The sequence below is a fragment of the Poromitra crassiceps genome, assembly GCF_964638095.1.
Source record: "Poromitra crassiceps genome assembly, chromosome: 5".
Taxonomy (NCBI): Eukaryota; Metazoa; Chordata; class Actinopteri; order Beryciformes; family Melamphaidae; genus Poromitra; species Poromitra crassiceps.
The window spans coordinates 45,346,445-45,370,310 of NC_139642.1; the positions used below are offsets into that span (position 1 = coordinate 45,346,445).

The 23,866-nt window shown below is 42.5% G+C and overlaps 1 protein-coding gene across 1 annotated transcript; it reads right to left on the reverse strand.

The window, feature by feature from the left end:
* Positions 1 to 1,416: 1,416 nt before the first annotated feature.
* Positions 1,417 to 23,839, reverse strand: LOC310777562 (bridge-like lipid transfer protein family member 2). The gene is made up of 40 exons (XM_083637932.1): positions 23,765 to 23,839; positions 22,984 to 23,125; positions 22,655 to 22,781; positions 22,049 to 22,098; positions 21,783 to 21,924; positions 21,576 to 21,694; positions 21,403 to 21,463; positions 20,760 to 20,943; positions 19,006 to 19,129; positions 18,752 to 18,876; positions 18,588 to 18,655; positions 18,317 to 18,453; positions 17,484 to 17,602; positions 16,299 to 16,492; positions 15,629 to 15,926; positions 15,021 to 15,226; positions 13,858 to 14,908; positions 13,496 to 13,687; positions 13,133 to 13,335; positions 12,748 to 12,866; positions 12,421 to 12,644; positions 12,080 to 12,270; positions 11,776 to 11,875; positions 11,420 to 11,619; positions 10,982 to 11,279; positions 10,548 to 10,705; positions 10,177 to 10,383; positions 9,411 to 9,510; positions 8,870 to 9,052; positions 7,871 to 7,992; positions 7,591 to 7,746; positions 7,214 to 7,335; positions 6,170 to 6,350; positions 5,906 to 5,992; positions 5,055 to 5,165; positions 4,827 to 4,962; positions 4,259 to 4,383; positions 4,066 to 4,167; positions 3,517 to 3,651; positions 1,417 to 2,920 (listed from the first exon to the last, which is right to left on the reverse strand). Exons 2-40 carry the CDS (start codon positions 23,055 to 23,057, stop codon positions 2,735 to 2,737), a joined length of 6,717 nt encoding a protein of 2,238 aa, XP_083494058.1. The 5' UTR covers positions 23,058 to 23,125; positions 23,765 to 23,839; the 3' UTR covers positions 1,417 to 2,734.
* Positions 23,840 to 23,866: the final 27 nt, after the last annotated feature.

Consider the following 23,866-nt stretch of genomic DNA (forward strand, 5'->3'; position numbering starts at 1 on the left):
TCATGAAATTCGGTCAAGACCATTTTCTTTTTTTAGTCAAGTCAAGTCAAGTTTATTTGTATAGCACATTTCATACACAAAGGCAATTCAAAGTGCTTCACATAAAATGGTTGACAGGAAAAGAAAAGAAAAGAATAAAATAGACATTTAAATGTTTTAATTAAACATTGATTCCAAATAAGAGTTGGCAATTATTTTCAGTCGACTAGTAGTTTTAGTAGAATTTCTCATTCCTCCAGTGACCTTAATTGAGGCTTGGGGATTTCACCCATGTCACATTGACAAATAAGGTAGAAGCTCCATAGGCTGTAAGTCTTTAAAAAAAATTGCATGATTTTAAAAATATTTTGAGGCAAATCTGTACTTTTAAAATAGTAGGCTACATTAAACCTAGACCAATCAAAACATTGTTTTCAGAGGTTGTGATATCTAAAAGAAGTGGTTGTATAGGCATTTATATCAGTGTCTTTCAGTTGGGCTCCACAGAATCAAAAAACATCAATTGACCCTCATGCCAGTGGCGAAAAGCCACTGGCCACATAAGTGCACCTAATCAATAAAGCTATTTTTGGCATGGATTGGGTTTCATCTAAAGTGGTGAAATCTCCTTCAGAGCACCGGTCGTGGACCAGTGGACCTACAGACAGTATACCCAGACATCTCTACAAGGGCTGAGAAGAGAAGAATGTCACAGGCATCTCATCCCTTTTAATACAACCCCCCAAGGAGCCTTACATCATGGATTATACACATCTCAGTGCATTCAAAACAAGATAATACCACTAAAAGCCTCAGAACATACAGATTTATCTACATTCAACTGCAAATAATTTAGCAGCTACAGAACCTTTCATAGGCTACTTATGTAACTCAACTCTAAATTGCTTTGCAAAGCACAATACAAGCACACATGATCAATGTTCTGGCATTGTTGCAAATAAAACTTCAGATATATATAGGGCATCTGGATTCTGGTTCATATCTGTGCGGTATTATCAACATGTAAACAACTGCAAGCAATGGCTTATCTAACCAAAGATGATTCACTCACCTTACTGTTTTTACTGATGTCGCTGCCCATCACATTATTTAGGGAGAAATCAAAATAATATTTCACAAGAAAATCAACAGGGAATTGTTCCTCTCGCGTGCTCCATTGTTTCAGACCCGCGCGGTCCCGTCCCGGTGGAGTTCACAGCGTTTGATCCACAGAAATCCGCAGTGTGATCAGCGGGAGAGAGGAATCCTCTTGTTGGGTTCTCTCCCAGGCAGAGTGGCTGCCGGACGGGCTGGATTCCGCTCCAGTTAAGGCTGTCAGATTAATGATCAATCATTGCCTCTGTTCCCCATGCTGCTGTGACACAGAGACCTGCCCCCTTGTTCAACATACTCATTCAGACGCAAATCAACTCCTGATTGAACACTTTTATTGACAGATAAACGATAAGCGCAGCAACAAAACTGTTGCGACAGAAAACGAAGCTTACAGAAATGAGAATAAATGTGATAAAACAGTGAAATGAGTCGATCCATTGCGTTATGAGGCGCTTATTGTTTAGGGCAAAAATAAGTTTCAGTAGGGATGTGACTGAAATAAAAGGATTAGCAGCACAGTTATACAAGTAATTCAACAGAAACAACCGTGGTTACAAAAATATCAAAATACTTTGCATAAAAAGTGCTTTAGTGGTAAAATTACAAAACATCAATCAGCGATTAGCTACAACATATTTTTGCCATGACTGTCAGTGACCTCAAAACAAGTGCCGTAAAATATAACAAATATATTTTTGCTGCTCTCTTCTTGGTGTATTGCACTGGTGTGAGACACAATAAAATGTCAGCCGGCTGAAATATGCAGGCAGTCATATACAAGTAAAAAATAAGCTCGCATATTTTGTGGTCATTTATAGGAATGGGCCTTCCTGTCAAAGTGACAATCATACAGGCATACCGGTATACAATGTTTTCTCCCACTCTTCCTTAAATCATAAAAAAACAAACTGATATCTGTGTGTGTGTGTGTCTATATATATATATATATATATATATATATATATATATATATAAAACATATATTATTTATTTCTAACAACTGACAGCATTTAAGTGGTTCTCAAGGTGCTTTCCATTTAGTCTTTTTTATTCTACCAGACTTTAACAAGTTTGACATAGTGTTCCTGAGCCAGCAGGAAAAGGTGCTCTCTTCTCTCTTCTCTTCTTCATCTTGCATTTAGAAGCAGAGAAAACAGTAACACAGTGAGGTGCCAGCTACAGAAATCGATCATCCTGGTTACCCTGCAGTGCAACCTAATTGGTCATTATGTTGAAAGCTGCAGAGTGGTGCAATGTGAAAATTGAAATGGCACATAAATAAATGAGATAATATACGTTTGGTCAAAGTGACACCCTGGTAATGCTGGAGCTGTTTGAATCCCCTGCAGGGGAGTTGGGCAACGGTTTCAATTCTGAGAAATGAGAGTATCTGCTAGAAAACTCTTTTACAGAACATATTTTAGGTTCAGCAGGTTCACAGGGCATGAGAAGGAAACTCCTGACAGGCTCTACCACCTCCTTTTCCATTCTGCTCCACATCACAGCAGATCCAGGAAGGCCAGACTGAGATTCTTACACTTAACTCTTTCTCTGTTCCGTTAACTGTGGGAGTGTGGTAGCTGCCGTTGTGATCATCCAGTCAGGTTGTGGTGTGTCTGTGTGTGTGAGAGTGAGTGTGTCACTTGCGTCGGCTAAAGATGCTCTTCTTGCTGGAGCTCTTGTCTGCAGAGCTGAGCCCGATGAGAAGCCTTGCCTTCTCGTCTTCCTCCTGCTGCTGCAGGCCGTTGTCTGCCTTGCCTTCAGATGTCTTCCCCCGCAGGTCTGCGCCTGCAGCGGGCTTCAGGCGCAGCTTCTCCTTTATCATCTGGACAGCAAGAAAGAAAAAGGGCATGTTCATAAATACAAAACTTGGCAACTGTAGAGTGCCCGTTCAAAACGTTCCTGACCAGAAAATAAAATGGTATTTTGACACACATTTCACCTTTAACAAATATTGCGCCTCCTGTGTTATGAAATTGCAGTAGGCTATATTGCGATTTAGATAACATTTTGATTCATTGTTCAACCCTAGCCTCTGTTTTTTCCTCCCGCGTGTGCTCGTTCAGCTCTCTCGGGCAGTTTGAGCGGCACTCCCGCCAATAGTGAAGTCGATTGGACGAACGGTTCTTGAGATACGATAAACACACATACTCACAGACAGAGATTCCTGTAATTAGTAGAGAGATAGAGACAACTCAGTTTGGATAATGGCTTTAGAATAGATTACCGACAATTTCTGTCAACCACAGATTTTGGGACAGTTTCAAACTAAATTAGATCATATGAGCTGGTAATCTGATCTTAAAAGACATATCCCAACAAACATTGAATGGTAGCCTACAAGGGTTTGAACTAGTGAGAAATTGATGAAAAAAATGAGTAGAAAAACTTGCCATGATTATTTCCCTTCATGTTCTGTACCTGTGCTACAAGCGCTTTCCGACTGTCCCTTTTCACAGCCATGGCAAAGTCTAGCCACGTCCAGGTGTTGTTATGGTACTCCAAGCAGGGCAGAACCAGGTTCAGGTCCTTCCAGTCCACACTGCTTTTTTCTCCCTGAGGATGGAGATTTTATACATTATTAACACATTAGTTCAAGATCTTAGAAATATCAGACTAGCAACATAAAATTGCTTGTCTAAAACTGAATTAAGATGTGTAGTAAAATTAATGCTGCCAATACAGAGTTGTAACACCTGTAAATCCCAGAGCCCCCCAACTCAAATTTAAAAGTGAATATAGCCTAGAAAATGTATTTCACAATGAACTGTGATAGTCCTAAATGAATGACCTGACCCGGTCTGAGGGCAATAAAGAACAATAATCCTTGTCAATGTCTGTAGTGTGTATTCATTGTGTGTTTATGTATCCTATTCAAGCTTACTATCCCATCATTAATAAAGCAGAACTGAATCCAAAAGTAACAATGAGAGTCGAGCTCAGTAACAGTGCTTGGCTGGAGGAACCCACCTTATAGCTGACACAGAGGGGCACTTGGGGAATCTTAATGTAGATGAAGGAGTTGTTCATGGCAGCTCTTTCCTTCATCTTATCAATGTCATCAACCGGATGCTGATGGAGGAGATTAGCAAACCTTTATTACATTGATCTCTGTTGTCATTCTGAACATCTGGGCAAAAACACGACCAAAAAGCATTGATACCTCAGGAGGTTTTCTGAACGACCTTCTGACCCCGGCGGTGCGATTCAACCCCTGGGTGACACCTTTGCTCGGGCCCATAGCACCCAAGGTGTCCTCTGACAGCTGCCGTTGCTTGACTGGGATACCTGTGATACAGAACACATCAGCACTGTGGCCTCTGGGTGACAACACAGACACCCAACACCCTATACTCCCACTGAGTCATACTGACACACACACACACACACACACACACACACACACACACACACACACACACACACACACACACACACACACACACACACACACACACACACACACACACACACACACACACACACACACACACACCTCAAGGTCATACCCAAGCTGACAGAGCCTTTTAATAGCTTGGGGGGATGACATAAAATAGCAACGGGCTATTCAATACCACACAAAGGCCTGGCAGAGAAAATGGAAAACGACTATTGATTGGTTATTTGCCCATTATGGATTTCAGGCTGCTGAGCACACATGCAGAGGATGGAGAGGAGGAGGGGCTACTCAGCATACAGCTGTCAGCTTGCCACAGTTGGCCAAAACATACCCGTAGTAACCAATCGGAACTTGTCTTCCTCATCGGTAACTTCCTCCTCCTCGACATTTCTTCCGGGGAAGAAAAATCCCATCATTCTTTTGAAGAACTGGTACATTAGCTGGATGGTGAGAGGCACCACATTCACCTAATGATGGAAACATTTGTTATTGCAAAAAATCCTAAATATAACACAATCCAAACATTTCAGTGGGAGTGGTCGCATGTGATTCTCGTCACCTCAAAGTGTTCCTTGACAGAGATCCCTCCCACAGGAGGGCGCACTTTACTGAAGATGCGCAACGCAAACTGGCGGACCGACTGGCAGGCACTTTGAGGACGGAGTACTACCTGAGAGAAAAATGGAAACTAAGTTCAGCAACATCACACGTTAAAGCTCTGCAGTAAGTCCCATACGCACACTTGTCATCACTTTGGAAAACATCACACACATGGATGTTAAACAGGTTAAACAGCAGCACACAGTGCTCAAATTATGATGTTATGAACACAACATGCAAAGCACCATTAGGTTGACAGTGCACTTGGAATGTGTCCTGGTTACACACATGCAGTAATTAAGCTGTGGGTAGACATGCAACAGTGAAAATCAAACTGAAAACAAGAAAAACTATCTGAAGAGTCACTGAGGAATCCCATCTGGACAAACAAGATGGAGTGCACAACACAGACATCAACATCCTGTCACTGTGCCAGCACTGCACTGTACATACCCTCACACGCTGCACAGAGGAAACCAAGTCATAAAGTCATAAATCTAGGTCAAAACGGCCTAGTAGGCTTTGTGAATAGATTTTTCAAAAGGATGATTGTCATGGTTGTATTTTCACAGGTTTATTAGCAGGTAGAGGCAATGTCAAATGAAAAACATGTCAAGTTTGCTGCATCAGGATAAGATATACGTACGTACGTGTGTGTGTGTGTGTGTGTGTGTGTGTGTGTATATATATATATATATATATATATACAGATATATATATACATACTTACACACACACACACACACACACACATATATATATATATATATATATATATATATATATATATATATATATGAGAAGTTTTACCTTGTAGGATGCGTTGGGTAGCAGGTTGTTCATTGTGAACCAGCCCAGTTCCAGGAGATGCTCTGCTGTGTCGTCAGATTTGTTCAGCTGTAGGGAGAAAGTATTTCCAACGTGCAGCAGTCAATGCCTGTGATCATAGGATGGTCATGTCATAGAGAAACAGCTAAAAAATAAGGGAGGTAGGGGGAGATGTAGAAGCAATGTTTCTTTCTCCAAGATAAGGGCAAATAATTCCAGAGAGTTGAGGCTCTTATCTACGCCCACCTTGCTGTACATGAATCTCTGCAGCTCCAGTTCGGCGATGCCAAGCTGGCCATCCTCTTCAGTCAAACACCAGCGAGCCTGGGCAAAGTAGATCTCTGTTCTCCTCACCACGCTCACATCCTCCGGGGGCTTACGCAGCTCCAGCTTGTTTGTCCGTTGCAGCTGGAAGTCCTTAAAGCACCTGGGAGAGAGCATAGGTGGAGGACAGTAAAGACAGTGTTAGTTTTAACCTGGGAACTTTGCTGTATGTATGAGTGTAGGAGTAGTTAGTTTTAACCTGGGAACTTTGCTGTATGTATGAGTGTAGGAGTAGTTAGGTTTAACCTGGGAACTTTGCTGTATGTATGAGTGTAGGAGTAGTTAGTTTTAAACTGGGAACTTTGCTGTATGTATGAGTGTAGGAGTAGTTAGTTTTAACCTGGGAACTTTGCTGTATGTATGAGTGTAGGAGTAGTTAGGTTTAACCTGGGAACTTTGCTGTATGTATGAGTGTAGGAGTACCGGTAGTTAGTTTTAACCTGGGAACTTTGCTGTATGTATGAGTGTAGGAGTAGTTAGTTTTAAACTGGGAACTTTGCTGTATGTATGAGTGTAGGAGTAGTTAGTTTTAAACTGGGAACTTTGCTGTATGTATGAGTGTAGGAGTAGTTAGGTTTAACCTGGGAACTTTGCTGTATGTATGAGTGTAGGAGTAGTTAGTTTTAACCTGGGAACTTTGCTGTATGTATGAGTGTAGGAGTAGTTAGGTTTAACCTGGGAACTTTGCTGTATGTATGAGTGTAGGAGTAGTTAGTTTTAACCTGGGAACTTTGCTGTATGTATGAGTGTAGGAGTAGTTAGGTTTAACCTGGGAACTTTGCTGTATGTATGAGTGTAGGAGTAGTTAGTTTTAACCTGGGAACTTTGCTGTATGTATGAGTGTAGGAGTAGTTAGGTTTAACCTGGGAACTTTGCTGTATGTATGAGTGTAGGAGTAGTTAGTTTTAACCTGGGAACTTTGCTGTATGTATGAGTGTTGGGGGGGGATAAGAGCTGAAGTGAGACCTGATGAGAATGTTGAGCTCTTCACTCTTCATCTGCATGTCAGTCTTCTCCTGGTTGAGCTGGTTCTGCAGTCTCTCGTTGATCTCCATCAGTTCATCGCCACTCAGCTCCTCAGGTTGGGCCTAGCAAGGTGATGCAGGAGACACAGGTTCAATGATTTCAATGCACGGAATGCAATTTGTAACAAATGAGTAGATTAGAGATACAGCTTCAATGTCCACCTCTACCTGAAATTTCATATAAAAGGACAATGAAGGCAGAGGAGAAACTTGTTCACGCACACATCTCATCATGATCATAGGAATAACAAATATGAATTCTGTTTTCGGATGCATTTTCAGGTTTGAATCTAGTGATTTTGGCATGGTGTGTCTCACCCTGATGTTGGAGTAAATCTGTTTCTCCAGGCATCTAATCTGAGCAACGTGTTGTCTGACGGCCTCCTGGAGGTGTAGGATGCTGCTGCGCTGCTCCTCAGGGTTACTGGAGATCTCCAGCTGGAAACGCACACGCTGCTTTTTCTCACTGTGCTCCTGGACACACCACACAGTCAGGAGGACAAAACAAAGAGAGGAATGAGAGAATATTGAAGAGTGGTGAGGAAAATACAAATCATTGATAAGGTTAGTGGTATACTGAAACTCTCTCATACTGTACCTTGCGTTTGGGTTCCACGTGCAACAGTAGGTTGTTTACTATATCCAGGATCATAGCATACTGGACAGGGTTGGAGGAGATCTCCAGGTCATGGTGAATGAGGGTAAAAGTGTCCACAGCCCCTGCAGAAGAAACACGGTAACATTCTCAGAGTTCATACCTTGGAGCTAATGTGTGTGTGTATGTACAGTATATATATAGATATATATATATATTATATATATATATATATATATATACAGTATATATATGTATATATGTATATGTAAGGGATAATGGATAGTGAGCCGGTGATTACTGGCGAAATAATGACCGACAGGTGATATTGAGCCCGACGCGCAGCGGAGGGCTTAATCATTCACCTGAAGGTCATTATTTCCAGTAATCACCGGCTCACTATCCATTATCCCGCTTAGAACACGGCCTACAACTAAATCATTCAATAATCTGACAAAAATAATTATTCAAATAGATTTTTTAATAGCGTTTTCAACGACAAAGCGGTTTCATTCATAATTGGCACACAAGACACCACAGCTGCAACTGGTTGGCCTAATTAGTAGTGTCTTGCTGACAAAAGGCTTATTTAAAGGCTGCAAATCTTATCAACTGATTAATCCAGGTGTGGCAGAGCAGCGGTCGGTTGTCGAGAAATAATGACCGGTGAATCTTGTTGATTGACCAATCAGAATCGAGTATTCAAGAGAGCAGTGTTCTAAATATATATATATTTTTTTCTCTCTCCATCATTTTCCCACCCTTCACCCCTTTCTTTGGCCAAATCCAGAGTTTTTTCTCTCTCAATTTTTCTTTTCACACACTGAAGCTGTGCGTTTGCATTGTCATTAAGTTTCTGCAGTCTGGTTCTTTTTGGTGAATTCAGTGTCATGACGATCAATGACAGATCAGATATAGGTGTCCTCTCCTTTTATATAAAACCAAATGCATGGTTCCTGCCACAAATACAAATGTAAGGTTTAAGTAGGTGACAGAACATACCAGCCTGTTTTTTCAGCAGGTCCTCTTTCTCATGGTGATTGCGTAGCTGTGGTGGTTTAATCTGCGTGGCCAGCTCTGGGTCGATGTCGTGGCTGTAGCCGATGTAGTACATGCGGCAGCTACAGCGGGATATGATACGTTGCACCTGCTGGCTCTCATTCACCTGAGCTGGCTGGTTCCAGTCTGCATGAACAAGGAACATTATCGTTAAAATACTGCAGAGAATCAGAATCAGTTTAAGCACCAAGAAGAATAAACGCATAGATAAATGTCTTGTCAACAACTCGTATAGCAAGACAGGACATAGTGACACCAGGCACAGGCACAACAGAGTGGGACAGTGCAACACATACAGAAATTACACTATACATATTACACAGCAAACATGCATAATGTGCTATGAATAACTGTGCATGTGATACAGTATGTTGGCAGGTGTAGAGGAGGTATGGTCGTGTTCAGTGATGCCTAATAGTAATATTTCACAAAACCAGGCATTCTCAAGGATTTGGCTACCATGTGGTGATCTTGTGTGCCATACCTGTGGTGGTGCAAACCATGCCTCCCACAGCCTGGCCGCTCTCCATCAGCTCCAGCACTGAGTCGAGGTTACGCTGCCTGTGCTCCTCTATGTTTTTCACCTAAAAACAACCCCAGCAGAAAGTCAGAACAGCGACAGCAAACTATGGGGGGAGGGACTTAAGAGTCAGAGCAGCGACAGCAAAGTGGCAGAATTTTCTGCCACTTCAAACACTAACATAACTTGGGAGATGCACTGTTTTACACTCTAGCTATTGAACTTGTCAGTGGGATGGCTACTTGACATTCAATATTTCTGATCCTTTGATAATGTACTGTTAATAGAGGCTGTCTGCAAATTTCGGTGAGTTAAATATTTGTTAAGGCCAGCTAAAATTAAATGTCGAACCAATTTTCATCACTAAAGTAACAGAGAGAAAAATAAATGACTGTGGTAGATTTCTCACTAGCTCTATCAAACGGTGTACTGAAAAAACATTTATAACACCATGAATGTAGGTAATATACCGTACTTGAAATACCTTTTAAAACTTATCCAAGCCTCTAAAGTTGCGTTCAAACCAAGAGTGTTATTCGATCGAGTATGACCAAGTGAATTATTCGCCAAAGTTGAAAAATGCCAACTTGAGCCTCTTTCGCGCCGCCGGGGTCTGCTTGTGCGCATTGACTTTGTATGTAATCTCACTGTGCAAATTTGCTAAACGGCTTTGGGTGTGAATGCCCAGTAAGACACCATGAAAGAACTGGCAGGTGTGAGCCGTGCCTACCTCCAGCCACAGCTGCCTGTCCTCCTGCTCAGATGGGTTTGGCTCCATGGTGGCAAAGTACTGCATGCCATCCAGCAGGCAGGTCCAGGTGGTTTTCTGCTTCAGAGTGTCATTGTACCAGGCTGGGTGGTGCTCACACTGCAGCAGCTGGGCCTTGGCTGCAGACACCAGCACACAGCCTACTGTCTCTGTGCCACGTAGCATCATCTAGGCAAAGCAAAGCAGAGCAGGATTACAATGATGGACCACCTACAGTAAACCTACCATCCCGCATAAGTAGGAATTTTCATGAGCTTACATGATGCTGCCCTAAGGAAAACTGGAAGAACTTGGATAAAACCCCCCACAAATACTATAATCAAGGAAATTACCTGACAGTTGACCAACTCGATAAACCAGTTGCGGTTATAGACATCATCAGTCTGACAGGCTGCGATGCCACACAGCTGGTCGCTGACACCAGAGTCCTCCTCTGAGAACACCACAAACTTATCCGTCTCTTCGATGAGCTTCTGGAGCATAGATGTTCCTATAGAATGATGGGGGAGGGGAATAAGGGAAATGTGCCTTAAAAGAATGGACTGTGGTCTTTTTCAGCACTGGTCTGGGGTCAGTCAGTCAGTCACGGACGTTTAGTGAGGCGATAGATAGGAAGGTGGTAGAGAGTGGGGATTTGAGGGCTGCGTAGGTGGAGTGGCTAGGAGGGGTTTGGGTTCTTTTGTTTTGCTTTTTTGGGAGTGGCGCCGTGGGCTTAAAGGTTTGTGCTGGTTCTACAGAGAGTCCACTACTCAAGCAAATTCCTCACCTTCGTTTTGACTTTTTTCCGCTCGGTTGGTGCTGGGTATAACGGGTGTAGTAGGAGCTGTGGTAGGAGAGTAGTTGGAGGGAGAGCGTTTGAGCTTCTTGGCCTGGAGCTGCGTGTCAATCCTCAGACCCTTCAAAGCTTCAGTGGAGAGGTTCCTCTTCAGTACAGATGCCTTTTTATAACCATCATACAGCCCAAAGGCTATGTTCCTGTTAGCGGTGGTCCAGGAGGCACGCAAGTCCACCAAGCGCAGTTTGTGAGTGTAGAAGGCATTGCTCTCATCCTTGGGGCTTACTTCCTGTCAGAAGTATTCAAAAAGCCTCTCATTAAAGATAACATGTTTTGCATGTAAACGTTAACAGGCTGGTGAAAAATGCAACTGGAAGCTCGTACTCTACACTATCCAGTCCGTCAAAAGAAGCAAATCTTGGCTCCTACCTCTTCCATGCGGTTGCTCTGTCGCTGGTAGCTCAAAGAGGACAGGCTGACTAGGTGAGTCTTCTTCACCTGAGCATTCATCTGGTGGTCAGCCGTCTCGTCCCAGGTGGAGGCCATCAAGTGAACCGTCACCTGTGACAGCTCACTAACCATCTGAGTCACGTTCCATTCAGAGATCAGTCTCCTCATCACAGTGCCAGCTGAGAGACCGGAAGAACACATCAACATGCATCCATAGATATTAAACAAATACTGTATACCACCTACATAATTTGATGTTGCAAGTCTAATTCAGCCATCTGTACTGTATGTACAGATCATTTCCTCTATCTGAAACATCATGCCAAGCCCCTTACCCTGTGGGATAAGTCTCTGTTCCCCTCTAGTGAAGACGTGTCCTTTATTGCACTCCACCTGGATGCCTCTCTGCTGGGCAAAGGAGGCCCAGTAATGCACCTGAAGGACACAAAACACAGTTACATTAACGATGATGATACTGGGTCTAAGGGCAATAACCACCAGGTTATTTATCTTTAATCATTATCTTTAAGAAAACAGGGCACAAGTGATCCCAATTGCAGATTTCAAGATTTTCTATAAAATACATTTTCATCTTGACTGTGGCCAGTCAGTAGACAGCCTAAAAGCAACAACACTTACTTGTAGTTGTGGGAAGGCAGCTGTGTAGGACATCTGTTTATAGTGCTGACCCAGCTTCTTGCGGATGGGCTTGAGGCTGTGGAAGAGGTTGCCTCTGCAGATTGGTCGGGACACACTGGTCCAGGTGGCCCAGAAGTTCTGCATCCAGCGTAGTGTGCTGCTGTACAATAGGATTCTGGGTTGGCATGGTTCTGAAAGAAAGAAGTATAATTCTCTCCAGTAAAAACACAAATGTAGTACCGTTTGTTTTAATGGGCTTGGCTTACACCTCTCTACTGAAATATTGAGAATTTTTTTGACATTTTTTATATGAATGAAAGGGGAAACAGAAGTCCACATACCTGTGCCACAGTGTTGGTTAAGGTCCATGGTGATGGAGGGGTTGAGGTTCTCAGAGCGAAAGGCTCTGTAGGAGTCATGAGGTTGTCCTGAAGTCACGTCAGCAACATTCTCTGCACAGCAGAGCATTACGGCATGATGGTCATGGGGGTTGCCATGGCAAAGCCACTGGAGGTCAAGGGTCATGCACAGGTTGGGCAAGTGCAGAAAACAGATATCATCGTACCTGAGAGATGGGGGGGATGAAGCTTGCATTACTGAGCAATTCTCCAGAAATTAGTTATCTATAATCTTTCATATTTGAAATCCAACCTCGAGTGTCCACTTACTTTGAAGCTGTCCTGACGTTAACATCCATGTCACCTTTAAAAACAAACTGCCCTGGTTTCCAATCAAAGTTCAGCTTATTCCATTCCCAGTGCAAGTTTTCTGTGGTGTTATATGGGTCCTGTAAAGATTAAGATTAAAGATTAATCTTTATTATGCATTGAGAAAAAGATTAATTTTCTTTTGAATCATAAAGCTCAGTTAACAAAACAAAACAGACCACATAACACCACAATAACAACAAAAATCTAATAAATTGATTACAAATTTGAATTGATAAAACAAACAAATATTCTGTCACAAATGCATCGAATATAACTGGAACATTAAAATGCCACAGTTGTAATGGGAATACACAAAACATGTACACCTAGTACAATGTTTTACCTCTGTAGCCAGCTGATGAAGGTTGGCCTGCTCAATGTCCATAACCCAGTGTCCGTGCAGCAGGAGACGACTTTTGTCCCACCAGGCCAGGGGGGGCGAAGGGTCAACCGTGGGTTTGGTCAGCAGGTCAACCACCTGGCCAATCAAAGTCCAGGCAGGGTCCCAACACGGCCCCCACACAATAGTGTAGAGAGATATGTTAGCTGTATAAAGAGGAAATAAAAGCTTTTAGTGGTTTTTGAAGCACTTAATAGATCACATGGCATTTTCAAGCGAGTTGAACATATAACAAGTCAAACAGTTTTCAGGGTTGTGCTGGAGGGATTGCACTGTGAGCAGCCTTGAATAACTCCCATGACTCACATTTGAAATCATAGTAGAACTTGAGCGGTGGCATGTTCCTGCGGACTGTCACATCTCCCCACGGTGGGCCGAGTGGGACAATCTGTCTGCGGTGAGCCCGCGCCTGTCCATCCTGCTCCGTCCCAATCAGACGACCTGACAGCTCCCAGTCCCGGATCTCAAACAGGTAGCGGGGGTAGTCACGAATTCTCACTGGCACAGAAGAAAGTGAGGAAATAGGTAAATTATTTTTGTATGAAGACAATGTCAGAAAGCGACCTCCTTAATTACATTTGATTTCTAATGTAGTTTCATCTACATACATGCAGTCTGCAGTGACTCCTTACTGACATCTAAATGCTGTAGGTTTTTGTGTGACTAACCCAAGTAGGCGCTGAGTTTGAACTTGACAGCACGGCACCACTGGACCACCAAAGAAAGTCCATCTCTGGGGAAGGGACTGATTCCATCAATGTCCCTCAGCTGCTCTCTCACCCTCTCTGGCCCGTGAAGGGATTGGTCAGCCAAGACAACTAGCTCCAAGTCTGACACAGTCCAGGTCAGCAGAGACTTCCTCATGGGCGTGTTGGCATAGAGGCGGCGTGAGCGCTGGATGTAGATCTCAATGTGCTTTTTCTCCAGAGAGCTATACAGCTCTTCTATCTTCCTGGCAGGCAGAAGTTCTCCATGCTGCTTGCGCAGATCTGCCACCTTTTTATCCAGAAGCTGCAGACGTTTGGCACTTTCCTTGTTCTCATCCTTCAGCAACTCATAGTTGTCACGCAGCTTGATTTCAAAGACGTCATCCAGGAAGACAAACGAGAACTGGCTGATTTTGAAGACGAGGTCGGGGGGCAGACGTTGGGCAGCAGTGGACTGGCTCGGGGAGTGATGGAGAGTCTTCAGCCACTTCTGTACGCTAATGGCCATGTCAAAGGTGTTTGAGAAGTTGTACTGGTAGGGGAACTCCACAGCGAGGGTAGGGCAAGTGAGGACCCAGACACGGTTCTGAGGGGTGGTGAGGAAGGGGAAGGCGTCTCTATGCAGCTGCATTTCGGTCAGCTCTGGGTGTGCATCGACGTCTAGCTCTTTGAAGGAGACGATGTCGTTGCCGTCAAAGTTGAGGATCACGCAAGGAGAGCGCATGTGCATGGAACCGGCATTTGTGGAGAGTGAGAGGGCTTCTGTGTGCAGGAGGATATAGTTCTGTTCGCTAACATGGGCTGTCAAGCGAGTAGGGCCCAGCTCCACGCGCACACACAGCCCCTTACTCTGGCCTGAAACAACTGCACCGTCTACAGAGATGACTGGACTCTCCTCTCCTTGCTCTCCGCATAGCATTGCCCAACAAGCATGGGCCTCGCTCATGTGCTGATACAGGAACATGTGGTCTGATGGCGTCCACTCCACAGTGAGCTCCTCTTCACACTGAACCTGATTAAGGCATGCCAAGAAAAACATGAACATTGAAATGCACCAATACAAATACAACATTGGCATAGTCATGTCAGTCCAGTGGGATGAAGTGGATTAAGATGTGACCCACCTCTAAGGTCCGGGTGGTGATGTGGTGACGGAAGGCTATATTGGTGAGTTTGAGGACAGGGTTTGGGGTTTGGGAGGCGGGGCAACATGGCTCCATGCTCTCTGTGAGTGCTTTGACCACAGACAGGCTAACGCCCTGTAGAGATATGCTGGAGGTCTCCCCGGAGCTGCACACCCTGATGGTGTCCATCCGCGAAGACATAGCGCCTAATGGGACCAGGAAAAAGTAAAACTTGATTATTGATCGACTAAAGGGGCAGAGGATGTTGTTTGTCTTATGGCCCTAAAAGATGAGACTGTAAAATGGTAAAGACTAAAGAGCATTCACAGGAACTAACTTATGACTTATTTTTGGGCCAGTTCTAAGTCATTTTCATGTGGTGCTTCAGACAATATTTTAGGTAATTTGGTTTTCTTCCTCTGACAAATTGATGATTGGGTCTGAGAACAAACCAGTCACATCTTTTCTGCCCACCCAATCATCAGATAAATATATGTTGAAAGGGTAGATTGTGATCTTTATCATTTGTTAAGTGGTGAATGAGTGAACAGAGCCAGCAGAGGAGCAAACAACATTTATCACCACCACAATATTCTCAATTCATTTACCTGCCAGATTAGAGAGCGTGAACACATTGACATCCTCCAGACAACACTCCAGTTTGAAAAGCAGCGGGAGGGGTGAGGAGGGCTCAGGGTGGACGGCATCATCACTAGGGGGAGACACAGAGGCCACATCTGACAGCAGTGGCCTCCTGTCATGGGGCAGGCTGATGAGGGACAGCAGGCGAGACAGACACAGGGCACAGGTCTCAGAGAGCTCCAACTGAAGCCCTTTCAGACTGGACTCCACGCTCAGACTTGGAGACTGGATACTAGACTCCACATGGGGTCGGTTGAAGCTCCCCTGAAGAGATGAAAGAATTCAAAGAAGTGAACGCTACCATTATTATCATAATAACGCCAACAAACGTTGACCCTCATGTCAAGTTTAATTATTTCTTAAAATAATGTTCTGATTTAACATCCGTGATCTCATTTGTAGTTGGGGAAAACAGAGGGATTGACAGATTCTGGTTTTAAAAATAGAACATGAAAAGGCATAATTTGGGGGTAAAAACAACAATTGGTGCTTAAGAAAATTTTGTTGAAACATAGATGTGGATGCCTATATTTAGGACAAAACTGCAAAAGAGAAACAGAACAATACAAAAAATATAAATTAGATGGAATTGGGTTAATTTAAAAAAGGTCCCATAACAATGTGTTTTCTTAATACCTGAAGACTGAGGGAGTCTAGGATTAGCGCTTCTCCCCACACATGTTTACCAGGTGGGTGGGGGGCTTGTTGGATATGGGACCCCTGACCCACCCTCCACCAGAAATGGTCCAGGGAGAGAGAGGCACGCTGGTGCACATTCTGGGACTTCAGGCTGTCTTCGTCAACTTTAATATCAAGAAGATGTTGCAGTTCTGGAGACATGGACAAGACACAGTCTTCATACATTAGGCGGGTTAATCTGTTCCAGTATAGTGGTCTGAGTGGTTTTGCATTAAAAGCCAAAGAGTGATAAAAGGAGTATTAGTTAATGTGTAACATTTAAAGGGCACTCTGCATCTAAGAAAATACTTTATCTAATCTAGCTTGGCATGTTTGGAAAGGGTTGAAGCAATGTAGTTGGCTATGGCATATTACCAACCATAATGATTCACTGTCTGAAGCAACATTCTTATGACAAAAACATTGAAAACCAAATGCACTTGATGTCACAAATCCACTCCTTACAGGGTTCCCACACCTTTTTAAACATCAAATTCAAGGACTTTTCAAAAGACTTTCCAGGCTCAATTCCCTCAAATTCAAGGACCCAACACGGCATAGTTTGAGACACGGATCAAGGTTAATTACTGTTCCAATGAAGAAGTAGGACGCACACATCAGTTCAGCAGGTCAGGTGCAGGACAAATACAAGATAAACTTAAAGCATAACATAAATAAAGTCCGCACACTGATAAATAACTCAGCTCCCAGGTCAGTTTATTGACTTCTTACTGTTACAACACTGAGAATGTTAATAATAATGACAACTAGCAGGATTTATAGAAGCTCACAGACAACAATTAAAAACAGAGAGAGGCTTGATTGTCTGAACATTTCTCAACTGTGCTGTTAACAGTGATGGAAGACTACATGTTTAAACATGATTCTCTATATAAATTCAAGCACTTTCAATTACCCAAGTCTATTTATGTTTATTTTCAAAAAACTTTCAAGGCATTGATTTCCACCCCCGCCCCCAAACTTTCAAGGAGTTCAAGGACCCATGGGAACCTTGACTCGAGAATGCTGACCATAAGCTTTTCCCGTTATAGCCAACTGCAACTATGCCCTAATTTCGCAATGTTGCAAAAACATCACATGACTTCCACCTCTCTGTGTGTATGTGCGTGCGACCTACAGTACCTGCACGGGCAGAGATGAAGCCCAGGGCAAAAGGCGTTGTGTCTCCCAGCTGAACAGACACGTTGACGTTGGACACAGAAGAGCTGATCATCACAGGAGCATCCAGGTGGGGGAAGTGCCTAAGGAACAGGAAGGTGTGCAAATACTCTAATGGACTACACAACACCACATGACCATTATGCAAACACGATACAGGATGAGTGATGCACAAACACATGGATGAAGAGGAGAAAATAATAAACGGTATTAAAATAGTAAACAGACCACACACTACTCTGAAGAAGACACTGAGGTGTCGGAAACGTCAGTGATTCTTGATCTGCACCTAATAAAGACCTTCTAAGATGACCCGTGTGCTCCAGTGCCCTCCTCTTTGATGCTGCCGTGTTCCTGACCTGTGAGCACCGGTCCTCATCTTCTTAACTGGTTTAGCGCATGAACTCTCTCAAGTTTACACTATGGTCTGTTTACTGTGTGTGTGTGTTTTTAATATAACATCCACAATCACAAGAATATTATTTAAAAGCGAGTGGTCTGTTAAATAGAATTACTATCAAATGACACAGGACCCAAATTCATCACACAGAGTACATACTTTACATTCATTTACTCCCCTTTGCTATAATACATTTGAATGAATGCCCAAATAGGATTAACTTTATGAAAATACTCATTTTTACATACATTTAGAAGACAGATCATTCCAAATGTCACAGAAAATATCTGGTTGTACTGGATTATATGTTCCCAAAAAACAGTAAGCTGAACCTTCTTTTTGCAGGAAATTCTAGTACCGTATATATCAAGACACTCGTTTCCCTACTGTGACTTGCCTTTTTCTATGTGCTGCTTTCCTGTGAATTAGCTGTTCCCAAGGAAATAGGGCCAACCAATGGGAGAACTCCTGGTGACGGTAGTGGATGATGCAAGTGTTGACCGTGAATGTCCCTAGGATGTCTATTGATGTAACCTAGAGGCGCAAAAATGACAAGAGAGACCAAACTCAAAATATGTCAAATATGAGTCATATATTTAAGAGACTTTTCTCATTCAGCGTATCCATCACCAAAATAGTAACACTTGATAATCAGCACTCTGTCTTACCTGCAGGGCGGTCTTCAGGGAGTTGAGGCAGAGGATTCTTTGCCTACTTTGAGAGAGGAGAAGTCCATCTGTGGATAAAAAAGGAACACATTATTCATAGATTTGCACACACTGATGCATCCCTCTCCCTCCGCACTGCGTCTGGTGGCCAGCTGTCCTCTCACCCTCTAGAAGGAGCTCCAGGCTGCTCTGGGGGAAGCTCAGCTCAGGAGTGAAGCTCCTGAGGGGAAGCTGATCGCTCTCACGTCCATAGCAGAGCTTGAGAGACTTCAGAGTCCAATTCAAGTGTCTGTAAGGTTTGGAGAAAATAGCGTGAAAAAGGAGGACTCGGTGTGTTATTATAATAAGGAATCATGTGATGCAAAACCGAGAACTACATGTGGAATACAAGCAACTCGTATGTGAAATGTTGAATCACCTTTTCTGGCTGTGCATGGACAGAGTTACATTTGTATTCTCAAATTCCACATTGACCTTCTGGGGTATCAGCTGGTGAAGCTGTTCCACAGTCTCGGTTTGGATGAACTCACTGTTTTCACACTCTGAAAGGATAGGAATATATATTCACAAACGTCAACGTTATTACTGAATGTCTCACAGAATGCCATTGTCATACTGCTGGCTAATCCCTGCTGTCTTGATGTCAGATATCAGTCACCTCTGTGGAGGCACTGGTACAGTTCTCTTTTATGAAAGCTATACTGTATATTTGTTTTTACTGCTGGTGTGTTTTTTTCTTTGTGTGTGTGTGTGTATGTATGTGTGTGTTTTCATATGGACCATGAGTCTGAAATAAAGTCTTGATTTGATTGATTGATATGTACAGCATTTTCAAAAAATGCACATAGTACCCTAAAGCAAATACATGAATACAATTATAAAAGGCATTAAAATTATTGAAGACAAAAAAATACATTTGTTATAAGCCTACGATCAACATGAGATTTAGACTTAATTCATCATCCATGAAATCCCGGAAATTTGGCAAAATGTGCATCCTATAGGATTATTTTATAGAAACTGTATTTCACTGTGTAACTTGAAGTGCATATATGTGGAGACGACAGGAAGGAGGCATGGTTTTAATGGTGCAACTGTGCCCACAAAAGATGGGCATCTGGGTAATTGCAGGGAACAGCTCAACCACTAGCAATGTTACAATCATCTGTTAAAGGCTTTGGTTTAAATTATTGATGATCCGAAAATATGTTTTGAATGGGAGTACATGAATGCACATGCTGCTTGCTACTGTGTCACTTCCATACTTCCCTATTTTTCCCATTTCAGCTCGCCATGTTTATCTATTCTGGTGTAACTGCCAACCTCAACAACCTCTATTCTGCTTTTTAAAGTGATTTTCTTTCATTTCTCAATGAGTGCATCATGACCTAAAAGCCATGCAGATAGAAAAATACCAGTTAAAAGAAATTTAGGAAAATAAAAAACAAAAACATAAATTTACATTTGTTTTTAATTGGTGATACCACTTAACCCAATTTCAATCATGAGAGACTCGTAGGAAAGATTAATAAACTTTATTGAATCAATGAACAGTTTAAGCGTGGCGTATGACTCCATATGATGACGCTCCTCTTGATATTAAAGGGGGCCGTCAGTGCCGTATGGGATAGATAATCCCCCCATAGGGATTTCTACAGGAGCCATGACGTGGTGGTGATCAGGGTGTGACGTCACCAGTGACACCACTCAAGCAATTGTGACGTCACCAGTGACATCACTCGAGCAATCGAGACGTCATCAGTGACGTCACTTGAGCAGGGAGTTACCCCTCCGAATGACAAGGGGCATGAACAGCATGGGGTGCACTAAATGATGCTGTAGAATAGATGTTGGTCTTACATGATTGAAATATAGTCGAGACAACACTTAGTTGCTATTTTAGGACCACGGTAAACCTCCAGCTTGCTTGTATTTGATATTGTTAGGAAGATAAAAGTTTTTATCTGTCATTGAGCACAGAGGTCACTACTGCTCTTGGATATGACCTTGTCCTCACTCCCTTGCTGGTTTATGTTCTTTGTGAGGTTAGAGTAACAGCTAAAAATGTCAGATAACAGTATACCTCCAGGACCCAAACATTTCAGAACAAGTACAACAGGACCATATAGCATCACATTAAATATATGCTATTTTGATATTGCATTTGCTCACCAGATCCATCATGAATGATCTTTGAAGGAGAGGGAGGCAGCAGGAGTTCACTGAGGAACAGGCCCTCATGCAGCTCTGCCATAAGTGTCCTCACACACAGGGAGAGACAACCTGGCTTCAACTCTGGTAGACTCACATCCCCAGACAGCAACAGACTCAGAGACACCTCAGCCAGACATATGTCCTACACATAAGGGCATGTTAGACAGACACATTCAACCGCCATGTGTAGGCAGGCACGGGATGATATATAGAGATTCAACATATCCAAATACAAAAATGTGATCACATTATGTATTTTGTATACGTGGGATAGAAAAATGAATATTAGCTACATTTTTATTCCACTATTATAATCCCAAATTATATGGCTTTCCTGTCATAATTTCTCCAACAAAATCGTATTGTTTGTGCTTACATTGTTGTTTTGTTTGCATTCTAGCAAGGCAACACCATAGCAAGAAAGATTTGTGACTCAAATAAACATAATTCTGCAGCACAGTCACATTTGGAATTTAACTTTTATTTATTACATCATATTGTGGTTGTATTGAATCATGAACCTCATAGATATCACATATTGTCTGATCCCTAACAAGTTGCAATTTCAGTGGAAATGATTTTAGATTCTGATGAAACTCACCAATCGGCTGCTTTTAAGTACTTTACTGCTTAGCTGCCCGACTGAAAAGTCCCAAGCCAACCTGTAATGAGTAATTTAAAAAGATATATTTGCAGGGCGCTCATCATAATAACAATTATAATCAGATTAACAGTGGCAGATTAAAAAAAAACTGTGCTGTGGACTTTAGTCACCCTTTACTCTGGTGGTCAAGTACCAAGGTGATGCCTGTGACAGTCATGTGCCACAGAGACTCAGACATGGTTAGGTTCAGCACCATCACATTGATAGAGTTGATCTGGAATGACAGCAGCTGAGAACACAAGACAAGAGTGAGATGTTGCCTACAGATCAGTTTGACAAGCAGTGCTGACCTCTGACCTCTGTGTGAGGCTTCACACCTGTGACAGAATCCGTAGAGTTGTGGGGCTGATTGACATCTTCCCAGAATTGTTTCCATGGCTCTTCTTCACCAGAGGCCTCAGTGGTGCTTGCAAGTCAAACCGAACTCTGGTTTCACCGACACACAATGCCAGGTATCTCCTGAAATACAAAGGCAATGCATCTATGTCAATCAAAATTCCTGCTACAAGGACATTGTATGGGTAGGTTTCTTGTTGGATAATCACAAAAAACACCCAACTGACAATGGAATTTGACAACTTACGGCAAGTCCTGGTTTAAAAGTTTACTTGAGATCCATATTCTGTCAATTTCCTGTGATAAAAAAAAATATTGTTACAGTTCAGAAACTAACAACAGTGGACACTATATTAGGCATGGGATGATATATCGGAGTTCAATATATCACAATGCAAAAAAGCCACAATAAGCTGTCAATACGTTATGTGGGGAAGAAAAATTAATCCTGATATTAGCTACATTTTACTCTGCTGTAGTGATCACAAATGAGACGGCTTTCCCATCACAATTTCACAAGCTCTCCGGTGAAATTACATTATTTGCACGTTGTACTGACATTCTTAAATCATTGTTTACATTCTAGCAAGCCAATGCCATTCATAGAACGATTTGTGGCTCAGAAACAGAACATAATTCTGCACCTTTATATTTGTTATTTCATATTGTGGTTGTATTGAATAGTGAACCCATATTGTAAAAAAAATAACATTATCCCATCCCTGCACTATACGAACTAGCCATTACTAAGCCAAACATGTACAGTACTGTACCTCAAAGACAGAAAAGTAGTTGCACACACATAAGCTCAATAAATAAACATGATTTAAACAAAGTGTGAGCTGTGACCTACCAGTGTGTGCTGGGGATGAAACTGGATACTAATCCCTCGGACTGAAAACAGCCCTACTGACTTGATCTTTAGCTCAGCATTTAGTGCATTCTGGAAGAATCGCACAGCCAGAGTGCATAGGAGCCACCTACGGAAAAGATCAAACAATACTGTATCAATATTTTGTTAAATCCTGTAATGCTACTTCTTCCAGTTATTTCTACAATAATGAACATGAACATCTTGGTTTTTACATCTCATTGTCATGCATGTCTAACTTTGATAATTCTCCTATTTAACCTCACATTTTCCAATCTTGCCCATACACAACTATGAGCTTGTTTCCTTACCTGAAAATGAGGACAGCTGCTAGAGTTATTCCAAGCAGGAGAAGTAGAGGGAAAGATATCAGCAAGAGAGACATTTTGTCCCAAGTTGTTCACACCCAATTCGTGGACATGGGGCTGGCTGCTGCTCTGCTCTAGGTGTCAGCTGTCAAGGAAAGAAGTATGACTCAATTGAGTGAGCACGAAAACACCTTCCAGGTACTTCTAATCTAGCTTGGTGTGGCTGGTTGCTAAGCAATAACTGCTAGACAGTTAGCGTTACTAGTTAGTGCTGTGTCTATTAAGGTAACTAGTTTGCCAAGTAACGTTACCGTTATGCAAAATTACAAACGTTACCGTTAGTGGAGTGAAGTGCAGCTATCTGCTAGCTGTTACAAACCTGCCCGGACATGAAATGCCACACCAACTTATTCGCTGAATTGAAGTACAGTCTTCCCCTTGCCTTGGATAAATGACGCTAGCTGCTAGTGGCAAAACAACCACTCCTCGCTCTGCTGCTAGTAACGTTAGCCATATATTAAGTAGTTAACGTTACGATCATTACCGCCGCGTCATCCAAAATCAATTGTAACGTGAAACATGTTTTAGCATAACGTTAGTAGTATCAAGCTAACGTTAATGCTGGCTTACTAAGCTAGCTACGTTAGCATAGCTAAAAGTGGCGGATAGCTTCTTCTCAGCATTATTTTGGAGTAGCTAACGCTAACTAGTGTGAACATTATATTCACATTTCTTTGGCTAGCCTACTTTAGCTTCCATCAACAAAACAGTAAAACTGCTTTACCTTGACATATTCAGCGCGTTATGTCTGTATGGCACCTATAAAGCCGCCGCAGAGAGCAGTGTCTTCAGACAGTTCTCTTCTCAGGACTCGAGTAAACACACA